The 18117-nt window shown below is 45.6% G+C and overlaps 1 protein-coding gene across 1 annotated transcript in view; it reads left to right on the plus strand.

Annotated features, from left to right (window-relative positions):
• The window catches only part of Pitpnc1 (phosphatidylinositol transfer protein cytoplasmic 1), a 269794-nt gene that overhangs the window by 206946 nt on the left and 44731 nt on the right, over nucleotides 1-18117 (plus strand). The window contains exon 6 of the mRNA XM_013148395.3: nucleotides 7117-7212. Within this exon, the coding sequence (XP_013003849.1) occupies nucleotides 7117-7212 (96 nt within the window). The remainder of the gene's footprint in view (nucleotides 1-7116; nucleotides 7213-18117) is intronic.

The raw sequence follows: 18117 nt of genomic DNA on the forward strand, positions 1-18117 counted from the left end.
AAGATACAGCGCTAGCCCTGCGTGTCTAAAGTGCTGGCCCACGACTACAGTCCCTCTCCCTCCACCAAGCCCATGGCCACTTTGCAAATTCAGAGCATTCAACTGAAAGCATTGGGGTTTTTTCTTTTATTATTTTTGAATACATTTTTGCAACACATAATGAATACATTCCTCATGAGGAGTTGGGACATGTATGCATGTCATCTTAATCCTTTTTACTTCCTCTTCTGTCTACATCCCAGAAGCCCTTCCCATCTGCAAAAAGGTCTACCTTGTTGTCTCCTGTAATCTATCTTTTATTTTGCTTGCTAAATTATTTATACATTGACTTTCTCATATAAGAGAAGCCATGTGATATTTGGCTTTCTGTGTCTAGTTTTATTTCACTTAGCGTTATAGTCTCAAGGTACACTCATTTTCCTGCAAATGACTCAAATTTATCCTCCTGTGTAACTGAGTAGCATCTCATTGTGTACAAATATCTTATTTTCTTTATCTACTTGTCTGTTGATAGACATATAGGATACTTCCTAGATTTAGTTATTATGAGTTAATGCTGCCACACACATGAGTGTGCTTATGTCACTGTAATTTGATGTCTTTAACTCTTCTGGGAAGATACCCAGAAGGTGTATAGCTGGATCAAATGAAATTTATATTTTTAGTTTGCTGAAGAATCTCCATACTGATTTCCGTAGTGGTTGTATTAGTTTAGATTCTCACCCACAATGTAGAAGGGTTCCTTTTCCCCCCATAACCTTGCTAGCATTTGTTGTTGTTGTTTTGTGGTTTTTGAGACAGGGTCTCTCTATGCAGTTCAGGCTGGCCTTAAGCTCATGTTGAAGCCCAGGCTGGTCTCGAACTCGCAACGATCCTCCTGCCACAGTCTCATGAGTGCTGAGATTGCAGGCATGAGCCACCAGGCCCGGTTCATTTGTTGTTTTGAGATTGTGGTGATGGCCATTGGGTGAAAGCATTGTTGAAGCAATAATTCTGCTTCTTCTTGCTGATCTTGTTCCTTCTCGGGATGTCTTAGGTAACTGCTTCCCAAACGCTGGGCGAAAAAAGACTCAGGGAAGCACAGCAGCTTAGTTAAGCCTCTTTGTCCTGTTAATCATATCAGAAGCATAAAACCAGGTAACCGGTAGATTTTTTCCCTTGGAATCCATACTAATCAACCACTTCTACCTCGCATCCCCCAGAGGGTTTGGCATCTAACAGAAAGATAAAAATCTACACAACTTTAAGTTTGGGTCAATCTCCTCCAATTAAAAAAAATAATAGATTTTATATTGTAGAATACTTTTATGTGTACAGGGAAATGTTGTGAAAGTACAGAGAGTTCTCATCTAAGCTTAGATCTTAGACCATAAAAATTATTTTTAGAGAAAGGGGCTGTAGAATCCGAGATTATCAAGATTGTCAATTGTGATTTATAAGCGTCATCCCAAATAGGTAGATTGTAAATAAGAAAAACCACAGAATTGGGGGGAGGGGAATCTAGAAATAAAACAAGACAGATCAGGAAATCTAGAAAGATGCCCTTGCTCCAGAACAAATCTAGAATGTTATATTCTTTGCTTATCTGTATACCTCTCCCTGCTCAGTTACAACAAATGTCACATAACAGTTCACCAAATGGACTAATCTCCTAGACTAGTGTCCCACTGTGGGACATATAAACTGTCTTTTCTCTATTTTTTCTTGTCCTTACAATAGTTGTGATAAAAATCTTTGTGCATAAAGCTTTTCCTTTACTAAAGCTTCTTTCCTTAAGAAAAATTCTCAAAGCACAAACTTACTAGGTCAAAATATCTGAAGATTTTTAAGATGCTTAGTATTTATTGTTCATAATGCTTTATCGAAAAGGAGGAAATTGCTCCATTTTTGTTTTATAACCCGTAAGATAGTATTTCTTCCAGAGATTTGCCTTCTCATTTTAGTACTGCTCAGTTTATATTAAAAAGAGTTTGTCTTCTTGTTTATTTCCCAGTGTGAGGCAGAGGTTAGGGGTGTCGACCAAACTGGCACCAAAATTCCCTGCAGATGCTCTGTGAGTAGATACAGGAGGGAGGAGGATAAACACATTCTGCCCTGTGTGTCTGCCATGGGTTAGTTATGGATTCGGTGTGTTCCTCAAGAGTTCATACTTTTGGAAGCTTTGTCCCCAAGGTTACGATGTTGAGTCAGGGAGTCACGTGGGGTCATGTCCCCAAAGGGAGTGTGGGACCCAAAGTCTCTCAGTCTCTCTCTCTCTCTAGTTCACGCTAGCTCCGCCTCCTTGTTTGGTGTTGTGGGTGATGTGACCTTTTCACATGTACTCCTGTCATCTATTACAAAATCCTCACCAGAGCCAAGCTGATGCCAGTATAATGCCCTTGAATGTCCACAACTGTGAATAAAACAATGCTCTTGTCATTGTAGTTAGCCTGCTGTGTTAGTCAGGGGCTTACTAGAGAAAACAGATATAACATGTGATACACAAATGTATAAGAAATAGCTAGGTTGGCTCACAATGGTCAGCCACAGAGTCGGATGAGGCAGCGTGCAGAGGGTATCTGTACGCCAGAGGGCAAAGGATTATTCCAAGGTCTGCAGTTCACTTCAGTGTCCTGTGCAAGTCTGCACCAGCAGGCCGATGGGTCTGCAACAGAAGGCTGAAGAGTCTACGTCAAAAGGCTGAGGGATCCCAGGCAAAAGCCAGAGTCTGCACTAGAAACCAGGAGATGACATCCAAGCCAAAGGCAAAGACTGGAGCTCCTCCAAAAAACAGAACCTCATCCATTCTTCTTCCTTACCTTTTATACCATCCAGAGATCAGCCACCTTAGGATGGGTCTTCTTACACCCTAGGGTGTAGAACTGCTAAGCTGATTTAGTTAAGCTTCTAAATGTCTCAAGTTGACACTGTCAACCAACCACTAATCCTGCCTTGGGCATTTTGTTATAGTAACAAAGATAGACTAATACAATACCTATGACAAGTATACAGAGACTAGAACATTACTACAGGTGACATGGGAAAAGCACCTCAGTGAACTGCCAGACTCAAGTCCCATCTCAAGAAAATAAGTTCTCTTCCACAAAGCAAAAAAGACCGTGAAGCGGCAGAGTTTTTAGGCCCAGAGTTCTCTGGTGATCAGACAACAGTAGTTGAATCCGTGCTCCATAAAAACGCATCTGCCCAAATTTGTATGTTCCAGGATCTTCCAAAAAGCTCCCTGAATCCCATCCTCCCAGATTAAGCTTTTTTATTTTAGAAGGATCAAAATGATGCAGAGACTCGATCAAGGTTACTCAGAGAATTTAAGTAAATTCAAGCCTCAGCTGACTTCCAGCATTAGGACCCGTCCGCCCACAGTGGGAGAGTCCCACTCTCTGTTGAGCACTGTAATGAAAGTTATGAGGAATTAAAGTGCTTATACCAAGCAAAGGGAATTCAGGCGTAGGAAAAGAAACAAAGCTCATTCTACAAGCAAGCCATCTGCTGCAGATTCCTCTACAGAAACCTGAAGCTCGTGCCTTACCACTTATTGGGCAGCTCCTTACAAATCACTGGGAGATTATTTACTGGGAACTTAGATTCTTTGTCATTTTATGCTTAAAGAAGATGTTGGGTCCTCAGTGACTTTTTGAGGCTTTGTTCAGGTCGTGGAAATCCTGCCCTGAAATGTTTGCATTGAGGTAATGCAAACTTTCCCATGCTTGGCATTTCACAGACTTTACCGCAAGTCAAACATCGCATTCATGAAGGAGACAAAAGCTGTATGAAGTTACACCTGGAAGGAATCTGCTGCAGTCTCAGCTGTTGCACAAAGAAGCAGAAGAATCCCAATTCTGGGCTGGAGGTTTAGCTCAGCGGCATAAGCACCTGCCTTGCAAACAGGCGGTCGTGAGTTCGATCCCCGGTACCGATAAAAATGAAAAAGACAAAAAAAAAAAAAGAATCCCAATCCCAGGGTCATTCTCAGTGATGGCAGTGAAGACAAACATTTTATAAGGAGGAGGGGGAGGGGAAGGGGGAGAGCAAGGTTGTGATTTCTTCTTCCTAGAAAGGAGGAGGAGCCACTTTTGGCTGATATTTATCTTCTCAGTTGGAGGTCAAGAAGCAGCCTTTTATTCCAGGAGGAGCCTAGTGGTGGACCTGAAGCTTTGCTCACCAGCCCCAGCCTCTCTACCAAAGACTCTCTGAGCTCTGTGAGGTTCCTGGCTCATTAAGCTTTGGTTTTCTCATCTGAAGACTGGAAATGATAATATAATCCCATAATATTGTTGAGTCAAAATTCATAGCTTCTCTCCCCAGATATACATGGTCTTTTCTTTTCATCATTTTTGTAGCATACTTTATTCTGCATTACTTTTTGATACCAGCTCCTACTGTCTTTCCCACTAAATGGTAACTTTTATAGGCAAAACCTTAGTCCTTTCTATTTCTGTAGTCCTCAAAGCCTAGGGCAACACTTGCCTGCAAAGAGTGTATTAGTCAGGGCCAGACAAACTTAGGAGGGGCTCTCCTCCGTGGCTGGGGTTTCATCACTGGAGAAGGTGGAGAAGTTGCCAAGCTGCCGTTCATAACTGGTTCAGTCACCAGGCAGCAGAAAGATTTGTGGGGCATGGGCCAGATGAAGGTGGCAGCCAGGAGTGTAGAGGAAGCTCGGCACCCTGCCACACCTGGCCTGAGGTGCACAGTGCCTGCATCAGCAGGCCCATAGGGCAGGGGTTCCTGGCCACAGGCCAGGACTGCAAGGTCACTGAGCAGCCCTGCCCTCTAGGCGCGCAGCTGAAACTTGGCCCCGCCGCATAGCCCCACCCCCAGACTCCACAGCCTCCAAGATCCTGACCTGGAAGAGCCGTCCTCTACATCCTGAGTGTCCCTCCAGCACCCTCTACTGACCAGGCTTTGGGTGGTGCATGCTGTACAGGAGAAAGGGTTGCAGGGTCCTGTCATTTGTAACAGGGCAAAGGCTTAAGCAGGGATTTGGAGCTGAAAGGCAGTAACAAGATAACTGGTCCAGTTGATAATCTTAGCTACCTGAGAGGCTGAGGCAGGAAGATGGTGAGTTCAAGACCAACGTGCTCAATTTAATGAGACCTTGGCTCAAAATACAAAATAATAAAAAGGGCTGGGTGTGTAGCTCAGTGGCAGAGTGCACGCATGAAGCTCTGAGCTTAATCCCCAGTACTGGCGGTGACGGTGGCGGGGGAGAAGGATCAAATTAAATTAGGCAAAGTCACATGACTTGTCAGTAGCTCCCTTAATATCTGCTTACTTCCCTTTCTTTGAATCCCATAGATTTTACTAATAAATGTCAAATCTCTTTAACTTCTTCGTCATTTACTCTCCAGAAGCTCATTCCCCTGTTAGGTGTTTTGTTTTGCCTTCCTAATGTACACATCTCTTCTCTGGGTGGACACATAAAAGAGACTGAGACTAACGCTGACCCTAACTCACACAGAGACCCAGTATTTCACCTCGCAACTTATTTCTGCACTCACACTGGAACTTAATATTTGTCTCCCGTCCATTTCACTTCCAGGCGATCCGCCTGCCCCTCCCAGTGTCCCAGGCACCTGGCTTCAGGTGCCAGTGGAAGGAATTGAGGCTGATCTAAGAACCAATCTTTCTCTACCTTTAAGGGAATTGGTCTGGGCAGCTCAGGTCAGCCTGTGAAGTCTGTGTATCCGGGGAAAGCTGAAGAGATGTGTCCAAGGAGCCTCCACATACTTGAGAGGAAAATAGGCAATACAGCAAAGAGCAGAGTCAGAGGATAGTTACCCACACACACATACACGCAGAAAGCATTTGGATAGGACTAATATTTTTCAGCTGAGAAGCATGTAGCAGGCAAGGAGGCCTTCAGGTGCTGTCTTGTGGGAGATCATGTTATTAATAGGCACCAAATTTGAGTCAAGACAATGTTCTTAGGCATCAACCATCCTGTTCTGCAAAGTCTGATGCAATTAGTCTTAACTTACGATTCTCTGCAGGAACTAACTCAGCAGTGAGGGAGGTGTACAGCTAAGAGTCCTCCAAGCATGCAATGGATTCCAAACCTAGTCTGTTCATGGTGCTTCCAAAGGATGTTCACCCCTTTGGACCAAAACATGACAATAGCAAAAGCAAGAGGGACTTAAGCTTTGCACTAAAATTTATGTGTTTTTGATTATCTTTTTTGGAGGAGTGGCAATTAATGGACATTCTCACCAGCAGAATTTAGCCTAGCATGATACCTGTTACCTCTACAGATGCACCAAGGAAATCATACTTTTTTTTTCTCTTTTCTGAGACAGGGTCTCACTATGCAGTTCAGGTTGGCCTTAAGCTCATTTTGTAGCCCAGGCTGGTCTCGAACTTGCAACGATCCTTCCCACCTCAGCCTCCCAAGTGCTGGGATTACAGGAGTGAGCCACCACACCTGGCTAAATCACACTTTTTTTTTTTTTTTATCGGTACCGGGGATCGAACTTATGACCGCCTGCTTGCAAGGCAGGTGCTTATACCACTAAATCACACTCTTAAATGATCGAGAAACATACACGTGTTTATTCCTAGGCAATAGAATTGTGGTTTCTCTCTTTTTTCTTTTTGCCCATCTGCATTTTTTTCGAATAAGCATATGCTTATTACTGTTTTTGTAAAGATATAGAAAACTTTGTGATTAAATAAATTTTAATAAACAATTATTCTTCTCCAAATCGTGAGCTATATCATTGCTTTTTGTCTCAAACCTGAGCAAAGCCTTTCCACCGTCTTCATTCTCCCTGTGTAGATTAGCTGCCAGAAGTCAGCATATTTCAGTTTTAGAAGAGGTTTTTGGAAGAGATTTATTTCCTTACTTGTGAACTTCTAAAAACAGCCCTTTTTCTTCTACCCTCACCAAGCAGTGATGGATGCTACACCTGCCTCTGATGTGACAAAACCTACGTGATGAATAAAACCCTTTCATGATCCTTGCACAGCCCGAGGCAGGTGAAAGCACACGCCGGGGGCACTGAGCCGTGTGAAGAGGCACCGTGGGGGGTGACTCTGCCTCAGGCGCTGTGGTATCCACCCACGGGCACCTTGGAGATTTCAGCTGGCATCTCTAACCTTTGATATGTTGCTCTGCCCTTTCAGATTTTTGACAATGAAGCCAAAGACTTGGAGAGAGAAGTATGCTTTATTGATATCGCCTGTGATGAAATCCCAGAACGCTACTACAAAGAATCTGAGGTAAGCAGTAGGTGGATGACACATTGAGAGTCATTCGTGCGTGCAATCATTCATTCATTCATTCAACAAATACTTTTTAAGTGACTCCATCCTGGGGTCCTTGTGTCCTTGTGCTGATTGAATTTGGTTTCACGTCTTGCTAGGTTCTTAAATATGGGTCTCAAAATTCAGTCCCTGCTCCTCAGAGCTCGTCACCGGCCCTGCCTGCAGTTACTGTCCATTTACTCGTCCTGTCTGCCTGACTCTGCCATCATTGTGTGCAACAGCTCTATTCACAGAGCTCAGCCACCCAACATGCTGCCTTCTCTGAGCCACAGCAGCCCAGCTTCCCTAACGCTGCATTCTGTGAGGGCAGGCTCTGCATTTTATTAATATCTTTGGTTTATAACAACGAAAATGCTGGCGAGTGGGTGTTGCTCAGCGGTAGAGCTCTTACCTCGTATGTGCAAAGCCCTGGCTCTGATCCCCAGCCCTGGCCCTGCCAAAATTGAGCCTCAAAACTTTGATGGCTCCTATTGACTGAGAACTTTTCCCAAAATAACAAATACCTTTATGAGGGCTTCTTTTTTGCTTCCTGGCTGAGAATTTAATGTTTCAAAGAGTATCTTTGCCTCTAGTTTCCACCTCACCAGAAGCTGCCTTTTGCCTTGGTTCTCTTTTTATTTTTCTGATAGTGCAAGTCACCATCTCTATATTATTAGTATTTTACTAGTGGCTGCTGGTGGAACTCGAGTGACCCTCTTGTAAGTAATGTCCCAGCCCTGCAATGACAACAGATGTAAGGCTATTTTTGTTGTTTAGTAACACGCAGCCAATCATAATATGCTTGGAGCCAGGGCCCCACACTTGTCCTTGAGCTGTAACACGTGGACCTTGAAACTTCTCAGCTTCATTAAGGTTGATGGAAGACGTAATAAGTAAACCTGTTAAAGTGAATTCCACTGGCTCGCACACAGATTGGGCTCCGCTGTGGATCTGTTTTGATGTTTTTCTTCCACGTTTTGGTTTTCTCTCCTCCACTTTTTGAGATCTGTTCGGATATTCAAAAGTCTTACCTGATCTCAGAGGATGTGCAGCTGCTTGAGTGCAGTTCCAGCCGTTCAGCAGCTGCCGCTTAATGGGCCGGGGAGAGGCTGATGTGAATCACTGTGTGTCACACGTGGCCCCAAAGGTTGAGCATGTTGATGTCCTTAACTTATACTACACGGGGCAGCCAACCACAACGGTGCGTTTTAAGAAAATCAGAGTTAAATGCTCTCCACGTAACTGTGGGCCTGCTGACAAGAAGGCTCAAACAAGCCTTCCTGTACGGTCTCATACCAAGGCCACCGAGACTTAATGGGGCTTTGAGGACATGCAGGTGAAGTGGTTGCCCATCATGTCTGTGGCTTCTTGAGAAAGGGCACTGAGAACTTGCAGAACATCCTGCCTCCCTGGCCACTCTGGGGCCTTCCAGAAAGGCATTGTTGCCAGAAAATGGAATTAATTTCAGCACTTCGTCTGGGGTTGCTTTGGTGTGGCCCTCAGGGAGCACCTTCCTAATGCAGTGGAAAGCTTGGGGACAAATAAGGAATAGTGAAAGAAATCACCTGGTCAGTGAACATGTGAGCCATTGCCTTGTGCTCTAGGAAGTCTCTTTGGATGATCGCAGATCCGTGGAGCACCCTTGTCATGCTTCATGGAGTTATTCATGGATATGTCCAAAACTCACTCTCTGGATCATTCAGTGTTCTTTCCTCGATGCAGCTGCACCAAGGAAATGAGAAATGAGTTGGCATTCATCCAATAAATACTTAGAGTTCCCAGCCAGGCATGGTGATGCATGCCTGTAACCCCAAAACTCAGGAGGCTGAGGCAGGAGGATCACTCTGAGTTCAAGGTCAGCCTGGGCTACAAAGTGAGTTCGAGCCCAGCCTGAACTGCATAGTGAAACCTTGTCTCAAAAAGCCAAAAGAAACACACACACACAAAACCCTATTAGAGTTCTCTCACTAAGTATCACATGTGACAGTAAAATAGAGAGATAGCAGTGAACCAAAGAGACACTCGGGTTCACTGTCTTCAAATCTAGCACTTCCAATCTAGCAGGGGAGGCAAAGAGTAAAGAAATAACCCAGTGGGTACACATGGAGTTAAAAGTCACCAGTGGCTGGGGATTTAACTCAGCTCAGAGGCATAAGCAACTGCCTTGCAAACAGGCGGTCCTGAGTTCAAATTCTGGTACCAATTTAAAAAAAAAAAGTCACCAGTGGAAGCCAGAAGTGTATAAGGAGAAACTGAATTAGGGCAAAGTGGATTTAAAAATATTGTAAGGGAGACGCTGGTGTTTGGGGAAGAAGGAACAGGATGCTAAGCCCTGCTGAGCCCTGCACCCTGAGGAAGGTGGGGGGTGACATTTCTGACAGAGGATGCGGCACGTACAGGAGGCCCAGGGTCACGTGCAGGAAACAGCCAACACGGTCATGGCAGCATGGACCAAAGGATGGCGCGGTGGAGGAACGGGCCCGGTTAAAACACTTAGATTTTATTCAAGTAACAGTGCAATGCCTTTGAAGACTTTGGAGCTGGCGTGTTGTATGGTTTGGCTTATGCTTTTCAAAGATTGCTGTGGCAGAGCGAAGGCGTGAGACCATCAACATGGAATTAATTTGTGTTTTGTTAGGTTATGTGGTAGCTTGAACTAGGGAGTCAACAGCAGACATAGAGTAGAACAGATAATTTTCAGCTAGTTTTTTTTTTTTTTTTTTTGTCTTTTTCTTTTTCTTTTTTTATCGGTACCGGGGATCGAACCCACGACTGCCTGCTTGCAAGGTAGGTGCTTATGCCGCTGAGCTAAATCCCCAGCCCCTTTTCAGCTAGTTTTCAAAGATAGGCTTGACAGGCATTGGTCATGGACTGGGGACAATGACCCTTGGGGACAGTGGGGACAAGAGAGGAGCTGGGACCAACATGAGGATGCAGTGAGACGCTGTTTACTGACATGGGCAGATGAGAAGAGGCCTGGATTTTGTAGCGAGATGAGTAGATTTTTTGATGCCTGGGATATGTATAGAACAAAGAGATGAGTCTGGGGCTTAAGCGAGCGATCTGGGATGGAGATAAATCTGAGAGTATCTGGCAAGTACAAGGCGTTTTCCTGGAAATGGATGAGAGAGAGAAAGCATAAAGATTAACCAAGCCTTACCAGAGGCCAGGAAGAGGATGAAAGGCGTCAGGAACCTACACAGAACTGGCCAGAGAGTAAGGAAGACCAACGAGGATGCATGTCAGGGAATGCAAGCTTCAGCAGAGTCAGCCAGTGGGCGGAGTGGTCCCGAGAGATCCATTAAGACAGAAAGGAGAACTGGTGGAAATGGAGAGAAGCAGAATGGGAAGGTGTCCTCTAGAACAGCTTCCAGCTGGCAGCGAGTCGTCCCCATAAGACCTTTGATTGTCACCGCTCGGTAGTAGCAGGAGAGGCTACTCACATCGGATGGGTAGATGCCCAGGAATGCACAGGGCAGCCCTTTACCGTGATTACCGGCCCCAGCCATGACTGGTGCCAGGGCTGGGGAGCCCTGCTGCAGAGGAAGAGGTTACTACCATTGACGGACCTCGGGATCCAGCCGTCACACTCACAGCCACCTCTGCTGTCCCGGGGATTTAGGGTAACTTTGTAGATGTGAAAGAAGGGGCCCCACACTCTTTGTCAAGTGCTGCTTCCAGAGGATCTGCCAGCCAATGTCGCAAGAGAATTCTTCCTCCAGAGATCTGGCAATTACACCACAAGGGCAACAGCCGTAATCGTGGGACTGCAGTAAAATCAAAGGGAAAAAATGCCAAGAAGACTCCCTCGTGACCTCAGCCCCACCGTCATTTGACTCCCAGAATCCCGGACTACAGACTAAACTTTTGGTTGTTGCCTCACTTGCAAATGTGCCAGGGACAGAGAATCAGAGAAGCAACTAGTTCACATGGCAGACCTCTCCAAGGACATTTCTATTTGGCACGCTGTAAATAATTAACACCCTCTTCTCCATGCAAGCCTTTCCTTCTAACGTGAAATCTGACCTTGTCACTCTGCTTAAAAATCTCTCAGAAAATGATATCACAGAGTTCTAATGGATCATTGAACAGAACTGTTTGCAGTATCATTGCTGGAAGGTCCACTCTACAAACTTTAATTCTGTGACTTGAACAATTATTTCTAAGATGGCAATATGTAATCTATTAACTAGTGATTTCCTACTGCGCAAAAAAAAAAAAAAAAAAAAAAAAAAAAAAAAATCTCTCGCTGGGCCACCTTTAGCATTGAGCTCAAACATGACGTCCCCTCCGCGAGCTTTGCTGGGCACACTGTGTCCCCAGCCCACCCATTGGTCTGTGTCTTCTAAGGCATGTTAGATCACACTAATGCGTGCTAGCTCATGGCTGTAGTATGAGCTCCATGAAGATAAGAGCTGCATCTTCTTTATATGTATACCTCAGCAGCTGCTACAGCACCAGCACTGAGCAGGTGCTCATTCAACAGTTGTTGAATGACTGAATGAACGAAGGCCAGGGCCTTTGTTTTTTCCTCCAGCATTAATAATTTCAGTGCAAGTTCTATCAAAGAAAATGAATTTGTCACCAATAAGCTAGCAATTGTGAATCAGGGTTCCTTGTGTTTGTTTGTTTTTCTTATCCGAGGCTTCCTGCCTCGTGGGCTATTTCTTCTAATCTGTCCTTGGAAGTTGACTATGTCAGCATCATGAACAGCAACGTATTTTTGTGCAGAGAGCCGAGTGCTGGTGGGCAGAAGCTGTTCCCAGATTTTTTGATGCTGATGAATCCAGACTGGGGTTATCTGGGGCACTTTTCTCTACCCAGTGACTGTCACACACATACTGCCACCCAAGCCAAAGGAAGAAATAGAAGGCCTTTCTTTCTTTTCTCACTTCTCCCTGGAATCCTCCCAGCCACACAGTTAAGAACGCCTCTCTCATTCAGATGACCAGACCTGGGGATTTTCCACCCACTGTCCTCTGCCTGACAGCCCTCTCGCCACACCTAACTGGGGGTGCGAAGTACAACTGGGGGCTCAGCTCAGCTGATCACCCCACTACCTGCTTTGTCTTAGCAAATCAAGGGCCTGAGCTTCAGCTCCCCTGAGTCTCTTAGCCTCACACATCCATAGGAGGGCCCTGCAGAGCAGCACCATGCTGTTTGAAAACAGCAGGCAGCGAGGTTCCTCAGATAGAGCACTCTGTTAGTCCACACTGACACCTGGACTCTGCCCCCATGTGGCCAGAAAACTCTTTGCACAAGTGACACCGACTATATCCATCAGCACCACCATGGTGGCCGAGGGGCTGCAGCCTGACTCTGAGCCGGATGCAATTGCTGTGCAGTTGAGGCCGGCTTCGTGCTTCTGCCAACGTGAAGATGCCAGTGGAGGCCCCAGGAATTCTGCCCAGGAAGTCTCAGCATGCCTGCAGAAGGGAGGCGAGGGGCTATTCCCGTAAAGCTGCGTTAACAATTTTGGCACACAAGAACAGATCGCAACACAAGCTATGCAACTAGCTGGACAGTCTTCAGAAGTCAAGCTCAGAGAGATCTCACTCAAGGCCTCGGGTGTTGGCTAACAGTCAGGTCCAGTGCTGTGGTTCCTCATTCACTGCGGTTGTGTTCATGAGCTTTTGCTTCTAGGATAAGATTGGCGGTGATCAGAAGACTGCAACATCTGTATTGGCCTCGGAGTGCTGCCCTTGGGGCTCATTCCCAGGAATCCAAGCTGGGTATGCACAGGAATATACTGCTTCTCCCAGAAAAGAAAAAAGATGCATAATTCTTAGTGGAGACAGGTTAAAAGTAGAATGTGTCTGGGTACACACACACTGCTTTTAAAAAAAAATCTTCACTGATTTAGAAAAATGCAAAAGATTCTCTAGATTATTTTGTGGCAATTTTGTGACCTATCCCCAGAAACGTCTGACAATGCCTGGAGTCATTTTTATTGTCACAACTTGGCCTATGGCAACTAATAAGCAGAGGTCAGGGACACTGTAAGCATCCTACAGTGCCCAGGATGGTGGCCACAGCAGTTACCCTGCCCCAAATGGCCACTGTGCTTAGATCAAGAGCTGTTGCCAAAAAGCCAACCACGGTGGTTTAACTTCATAATCCCAGCACTCTGGGAGACTAACACATGAGGTTTTCAAGTTTGAGCACTGCCTGCTTGGGAAATTTGTAACTTAGCAAGACTGTCTCAAAATTATTAAAACAAACAAATAAACAAAAGATATTTTAAGGCCGGAGGTTTAGCTCAGTGCAAAGGCCCTGGGTCTACTCTCCAGTACAGAAAAAAGAACCTTGGTTGTAAAACATGCAGGGACTGGAGACTTAGTAAAGCCTATAAATAGCAAGACTCTTCAACCAATGTCGAGAATCAAACTCAAGACCTTGCGCGTGCCAGGCAGGCGCTGTACACTGAGCTGCATCCCCAGCCCTTAAGCAGTGTCTTTAGTTAGCACACATTCAGTGTGCACTGTGTGCCAGGCTCTGTGCCAGCCACTAAGGGCACAAAGATGAGATTAAGTCAATCTTCCAGGGGCTTGCTGTATACTGCCTTTTGAACTAGTTCATTTTTTTGCAGATAAGAAAATTTCTCTTCTCTTATCATTTTGGAGGACACAAAGGAGTCTCTGTCTTATAATGATAAAGAGAGCTTACTAATTTTTGTAGGGCAATTTACAATATTTTTAAAACTCGTTTAGCAGCCGGGCATGGTGGCTCACACCTATAATCCCAGTACTCGGGAGGCTGAGGTGGGAAGATCATTGCGAGTTCGAGACCAGCCTGGGCTACAAAGTGAGCTCAAGGCCAGCCTGAACTGCATAGCGAGACCTCGTCTCAAAAAAGACACAAAAAAGAAACAAAAAAACAAAAAAACAACTCATTTAGTAGCTGAGAAGGATAAGAAGCATAGGCCACCAAATTGATGCTATGCTGATGTCAGTGCAGTGGAGATTTCCACCTGGAACTTTCCTCTTGGTTTGGGTAACTTAAGTGACCCTCTGAAACTTGGGCTCCGGGTCCTAGAAATCCTTGGCAGCCAATTCACTGGTTGCACCAATCCAAACGTCTGTTGACATTAAGAGATACATCTAACTTTCCCAATAACTGTCAAGGCTGAGCAATTAAGAGCTGTTTGCTAAGTGCTTAGGGCCTCCAGGAAAGGAAGGAGACACCAGAAGAGTAAATATTGCCATCCTTAGCTGCACCCTTCAGCACAGAAGTGCTTCCTCCAAACCACTCAACAACTTTGATCAAAAATATTTTCCTTTTGGTCTGCATCTTGATAGCTGAAGTAGGAAGGATTTTCCAGGGCCTCCAAAGGGCCAGGTTCAGCCACAGCTGCCTCTTGCTGGGGGCGTGCTTGGGTGCAGTTTGTTGTTGTGTAGAAATGTTGTCATTTCTTCCCTTCCCTTACTGTATCTGCTTCTTTCTGGAGAAACATAGCTGTGATGGGTTCTGACTTCTTGGGCCTTGGGTGCCTCTTCGTTGATAAGGACTCACTATGCCCTTGGGGTGGAAAGGGAAAGTCTCTGTGCCCAAAGTGGTGCCCAGTTATGGCCTCCAAGACCAGGGATTGGAAGCCTGCAAAGGACAGACTGTGGGGAAGGGTCCCTAGGAGCTGCTAGCTCACAACACGAGAGCCCTCCCATTTGCATGATCTGGATGATACCGATGCTATTAGAAATAAAGACGGAAGCTGGTATAGTGTACAAACTATAATCCCAGTTTTTTAGGAGGCTGAGGCAGGAGTATTCCATATTCCAAGCCAGCCAGGGAACCCGTCTCAAAATAAAATATAGAGAAGTCTGGGAGATGTAGCTCAGTGGTAGAGCACTTGCTTAGCATGCACAAGGTCCAGGATTCAGCCCCCAGTACTGGGAGGGGGATCAAGAAGGAAGCCCTTGGTGGTCACCTCTGGGATGTGAGCCCAAGCAGTCTATCCTCCAGATCCCGTGGGGAGCAGGAGACCATCTTTCCGCATAGGTTTCCTCACTGGTTTCTCAGGAGCTAGAGCAACCACGCGGATGCCATTTCATAAGGGACCTTTCCTGGTGGCCCACAGGAGCACAGTGCAGCACCAGCAGCATTACAAGCACCTCCTGTGAGCAGGGCGAGCCTGGGCAGTCTCTCTAGAAACCAGCTTTTGCTTTGTTCCTTCCCTGTGCCTCTTTTACAAGTGGGATGATATGCATGCAGTTCATCTAGGCAGGATCGCAGCATTGAAAGGCAAGAGGTCTCAGAGCTGGCGGGAGGCTGCGGCATTTGAGTGGCTGCCTGTGTATCTGAGCAGGATCCAGCCTGACCAGGAAGGCTGAGAACACAGCCATCAGTCTGATCTTGAGACAGGTCCTTTGGGGGGATACAGTGCAAGCCACCGGGTGGGGAACTCAGGGATAAAGTGAAAAGCAAGACCCTACTCATCTTTAAGAAGCTCACAGCCTGGCACAGTGACTATGTTTATAATCCCAGCTACTCAGAAACTAAAGCAGGAGGATCTTAAGGCCGGCATGTGCCTCGGTGTCCTCTGGGTGTGTGTTAAAGACGTTATCCACTCTCCTGAAACATCCCAGGGTCATCAGCTGACAATTCCAAGAGGGAGACAGCTCTGGAAACAGGGAGACTCAGGTCAGGTTCTATAGGGATGTGAAATCCAAGCTGGGCCTTTGGGAGAAAAGTTTGCTTTTATTATTTGCTCAAAAAATAATACATGATACTTATTTTTTAATTCCAACATGACACAAAGACAAAGCATGAGAAGAGCAAATGTCAGGGCCTGGGATGTAGCTTGGTGATGCGTGCATGAGACCTGGATTAGATCCAAATACCAGAAGAAAAGATAGCAAAAAGAGAAAGAGAACAAGTGTTCTATGATCCCTCATTACAGAAGAACCATGGTTCAAGTTGGTGTTTATATCTAAACATAATGCCTAGATAGCATTATTTTATAAGACCAGCTTACACTGTATACAACAGGACAGTATCAGCATATCATCTTCTTGTTTTGTTCTTGGTTTTGTTTCTGTTTTGAGACAGTGTCTTGTTTTTGTTTCTGTTTTGAAATAGTGTTTCTATTTTGAGACAGTAGCTGTGTAGTTCAGGCTGGTCTTGAACTCACTATGTAGCCCAAGATGGCCTCAAACTCACAGGGATCCTCCTGCATCAGCCTCCCAGATGCTGGGATTACAGGCATGTGCCACCTTGCCTGGCAAGCTCATCTTTCTGTAGCTGCACACACATCTAGCTGGAGTTACATGCTATAGAATTTCCATATTTATCTCATTCTCTGTTTGGTGGACATTTAAAGTATGTCCATTCTTTTGCTGTTAAAGTACCACAAGAAACAGTCATAGGCATTTTTTGGGTGTTGTTCTAATGTTTTGGTAAGTTGTAAATCCACAGAACTGAGAATCGTTGTCAATGGATAGGTGGTGTTAACTGCTCGTAGAGAAGCAGCTGTTCTGCCTCTGACTCGTGGCCCTATGGGAGCGAGCCAGAGCTTGAGGAGGAGCGAGACCAAAGAGTCACTGTGACAGATGGGAACGCGGGCAGGGAGTCCCAGGCATGTTCAAGAGTCAGTGAGCATCACTGAAGTAGAAGGGAAAAACCTGGAATGCCAAGTCAAGCAATTTGGGCTTTATTCTGTGGGGAGCGTGGGGCTTTCAAAACAGAGGTCACCATCTGGGTGTCTGCAGGCTACCTGATCATAGAAACTGGTTCTGGCGGGAGTGGTGAGGCCAGGCTCCTGGACACCAAAAAGCTCAGGACCTCAAAATTTGTCAGTCTGTTCTCTTCCTTCACTTGCTTCTCATCCATCCTGACAATGATCGTGTAAAGTTTAAGATTAGAAGTATGAGGGCATCAAAAGTCCAGTTTTCTGTCACTCTGGCTGCTCTGCATTGGACAGAGTCAGGCTATGTGGTTCATGTTCTCGTTTCGAACTCAGAGTGATCCTCCTGTCAATTTGCCAGTGCTGGAAAATTAAATTTCCGAAGTACAGGCATGAACCACCACACCCGGCCTGGAGGCCACATCATTTTTAGAGGTATCCCTGGGGCTGGGGATGTAGCTGAGTGGTAGAAAGCTTCCTAGCATGCGGGAGGCCCTGGGCCCAATCCCCAGCACCTCTCCTCTCCAGGAAAGGCAGGCAGGCAGGAGGAGAACCTGTCAGCTCCCTTCTCAAGGAACAAACCTAATTGCTTTCAGACTTCATTCCTCCCAAATCCGAGGAAGCTGGGATACCAAGTCCTGCAGAAGTCCCTTGCCTCATGCTGATTTTTAAAACTACTGCCTCTGTTTTGATCTAATCATGTAGAGCTGCTGCAACATTTTGAGCAAAGTATTAGGAAAATAATAGGGCCCAACTCTGTCCTAAAGAAAGGTTTTTTTTTTTTTTAATTATTCAAAGGAAAAATAAAACAATTTAAAACTGCTCTCATAATTTGCATGATTGAGGTCCTGCTGAACCCAGTGCCTACAACCTCAACTGCAAATCTTAACCAATTGGATTTGGTAGTGAAATACAGACCGAGTAAGTCAAACAAAATCAAGGCAATTGAATTCCTAAATGCCTAATCAAAACCAGAGACTCTTAAGTCTCTGCCAGGAATGGAGAGTTGCTGCTTGTGGATCATTGGAGCGATAGAAAGAGCCCTTGGGAGAGGATGGGAAGGCTCAGTAGTGGAGCCTGTGCTTAACACCCAGGGTGTTCGGTTCAATTCCAAGCACTTTCCACCCCCAAATAGCTGAGAAAGAGCCCTTGGAGGAGCGAGTCTCGTCCCCCAGAAGGCCAGAGAAGAAAGAGTTTATCCAAGTGAAATTCCATGGGACAAGCAATTGAGCTTGCTGCAGAGGGACGGATGCACAAGATAA

Source organism: Cavia porcellus, unplaced genomic scaffold (assembly GCF_034190915.1).
Source record: "Cavia porcellus strain 051 isolate PalLab524CR breed Dunkin Hartley unplaced genomic scaffold, mCavPor4.1 scaffold_32, whole genome shotgun sequence".
NCBI lineage: Eukaryota > Metazoa > Chordata > Mammalia > Rodentia > Caviidae > Cavia > Cavia porcellus.